At 40.8% G+C, this 2,998-nt stretch overlaps 1 protein-coding gene across 1 annotated transcript in view; it reads left to right on the top strand.

The window, feature by feature from the left end:
- Positions 1–597: 597 nt before the first annotated feature.
- ATP5C1 (ATP synthase, H+ transporting, mitochondrial F1 complex, gamma polypeptide 1) overlaps positions 598–2,998 on the top strand; it is a 5,127-nt gene continuing 2,726 nt past the window's right edge. Inside the window, 3 exon segments of the mRNA XM_010285685.1 lie at positions 598–627; positions 1,596–1,727; positions 2,342–2,564. Coding sequence (XP_010283987.1) covers positions 609–627; positions 1,596–1,727; positions 2,342–2,564 — 374 coding nt within the window. The 5' untranslated portion in view covers positions 598–608.

Raw genomic sequence — 2,998 nt, 5'->3', positions numbered from 1 at the left:
CTGGAGGAGCGTTGACCGCGAAGCTGAGGAGAAGCGGCCTCCCGGGGGCACGGCGGTGACCTGCCAGGGACGGAGGCTCTGTCCTCTGAGCCGCGGCTCTGCGGGTGGGGGGTGAGGGGAGAGAGGAGCTTGTAGAGAAAGGGCGCTCAGCTGAGCGGGAGGTGAATAGGTGAGGCAGGAGGAATAAAAAGGACAGCTTCGTAGATGACAGGCGGTGCAAGAAGACTCTGCTCTTGTCCGAAAATGGTGGAGCCTCCTTTGCTTCGTTTTAATCGTTTTAAAAAACCGTTATATTTTTTGAAAGTTGTAGCCTTCTGATGCCATTTTGTCTGAACTTCGTTGACATTGTGCTATTATCTAAGGCAGCAGGTAATATATTAAATGATATATGGTGTCACAGGAGATATGGAGAAGGGAGGAAGGTCTGGATACAAGGCATGGTTTAGAGTGGCTTGTCCCTACTACAGATACTTTTTAAGAAACAGCAATTTTAAAATGTTCATCCTTCTGAAAGGGGCCTGCCCTTCATAGATGTTGGTTTGCTGGAGGAGAACTAGTGGACTATCCTAATTTCTCTTGCATTCATTTTCAGGGGCCAAGTCAGGAATATGGCAACTCTGAAAGACAGTAAGTACGGGTTTTGTTTGCTTTTGAGAGAGGGGAAGTGTTGCAGGAAAACTAAGTGTTAAAATATAATTTTGGTTAGCCTCTATTGGATAAACTCATTGTTTATCCAGCACACCATAATACTGCTGCATGAGCCTCCAGCACTTCTTACATTAAGCAAGTGTCCTTCAAAAAAGGCATTGCTTAAAATGGTTTTAGCACTAATTTAGGTGTCATTTCAGCAAACCAATTTAGTTTTATTCAAACATATTTTTTAAAATAATAACTGTATCATATGTGCTAAACCATATTTTTGCTCACCTTTAAGAATTAATTTATTTTGGTTTACATTAATTTCCTTGTGATTTTATCCAGCATTTGGGGGAAAAAAGTTTGACTGGATGCTTCCACTGTGATAATGTTTCTTTAAGTCATTCCTCATACGTTCCCGTACAGGGATATTGCCTTGGAATTTTGCTTGTCAGTAGTATGCCTGTTTTGTTTTCTCTTCATGTCAGTATTTTTAAGAATCTTGTTTTGCCACAGTCTAAGCAGAGGAGGAAGTTTATTCTTGTGTCTTCATACTGTGGGGTATTCTGCTTGTTTGTTTCTTCTCCTTGTCATCTGGGAAAAGATGACAATATACCTCAAATGATGTATTTGTGAAACAGGTAGAAGTGGAAGGAAAGACAATAGTAAATAGATTTTCTGCTGGGCTAATTATTAAATGAATGTTATGTCTGGAGGAAAAAACAGATCTATTGTAAAGATGCGTTTGGGTTAGCCAGATTACTACTCTTACTACTTTCTTACTGTAAATACTGAAGTCTTTTATGGGGTTCATTTGTGCAGTGTTTGTTTGTTTATTTTTTTCTTCTTTGAGGAACTTGGCAAGAAATTTTTGGATGGCTGTTGCTAGCATTTTACTGCTTGATTTTGATGTCATTATGCCCAGTACAGCCCATGACCTTCAACTGTTAACCTTATAGTTACCAGGCGCTTGAAGTCCATCAAGAACATTCAGAAAATTACAAAGTCCATGAAGATGGTTTCTGCAGCAAAATACGCAAGAGCTGAGAGGGAGCTGAAGCCTGCTAGAGTCTATGGAACAGGAGCACTGGGTGAGAAGAGACTCTTGCGCTGTGTGATGCAGGAACAGAAGAGGAAGGCTTTCAGTGTGGTGATAAAACACCTAGACTTTTTTAACCTTTTGGTCCTTTTTTTTCCAAAATAATCGGCATCTCTAGGCCACCTTGCGTATTCCTTATAAGTAGTTTATGGAAAGTGATTTTTAAGAGTTCTAATGTGAAATTCATTATGATTTCTGATTACTCTATGTGGTTGTTTTTGTTAGTCATAAAAGCATCATAACTCAGAATTTTTGGCCTGCTCCTACCTGGTAATGGAATTGTGTCCTCTCTCTGTAGCATCTATGGCTACTGACAGATCTTTTTGCGAATTCTTGGGCTGTGTGTGCGCCTGAGGGACTAGACTTGCACAGTGAACTTAACTGAGTAATGACACTGGTTGTGTGATACCCAGTGTGAGATGTGGCTGTCATCTCTGGTCAGATCCCATGCAAACTTGAATGGTTGTGAGGGAGATAAAATTCTGGCTGTGATTTGGAACCCCTTTAGAAATTGTTTTAGTTAGAACAATTCAAAGATATTCTGATATGACCCGTTTGCTTCCTCGTGCTCTTGAATAACATAGCCATCTTTTTTTTTTTTTTTAGCTCTCTATGAGAAGGCAGAAATAAAGGCACCAGAGGACAAGAAGAAGCACCTTCTTATTGGTGTGTCCTCTGACCGAGGTCTGTGTGGTGCTATCCATACATCTATTGCGAAGACCTTGAAGAACGAGATTACCAACCTCTCAAATGCAGGGAAAGAAGTTATGGTGGTTGGAGTAGGTGACAAGATCAGAGGCCTACTTCAGAGGTGAAAAGGAGAAGGGTTTGGTTTGGTGGTTTTGGTTGTTTTCTGCGGTAGAGATGTCAGGACTGCTTGGAAAGCTATGTGGCATTCACAGGCAGTTGCATTTAATGAAACTGCTAAATTCAAGTTCCTTTTAAAACCCAAAACCTGCAAATATGCTAGGATGGCTTTTGATCATCTGGACATTTGTGAAACTGCTGCACAGCATTATTGTACTTTTGGAATCAAAGTCTTAAAGCTAGCTACAGTGGCATTGCTACAAGTGTGTGTTTATCCTGAAGCTATCATAATAATTGGACGGGGGGCGGGGAGGCAAAATTTACCTCAGACCCTAATTCAATAATTAGGGTTCAGCTTAGTTCTGAACGCTAGTAAGTTACTGGACTTGTTCCCTCTTGGTGCCCCATAGTTGTACATTAGAGCATCCACCTGGTTCTAACACAGATTGGATATTA

The sequence above is a fragment of the Phaethon lepturus genome, unplaced genomic scaffold (genome assembly GCF_000687285.1).
Source record: "Phaethon lepturus isolate BGI_N335 unplaced genomic scaffold, ASM68728v1 scaffold53634, whole genome shotgun sequence".
In the NCBI taxonomy this organism is placed as follows: domain Eukaryota; kingdom Metazoa; phylum Chordata; class Aves; order Phaethontiformes; family Phaethontidae; genus Phaethon; species Phaethon lepturus.
The sequence above is the reverse complement of the archived record's forward strand: the minus strand, read 5'-3'. Positions and strand labels throughout refer to the sequence as shown.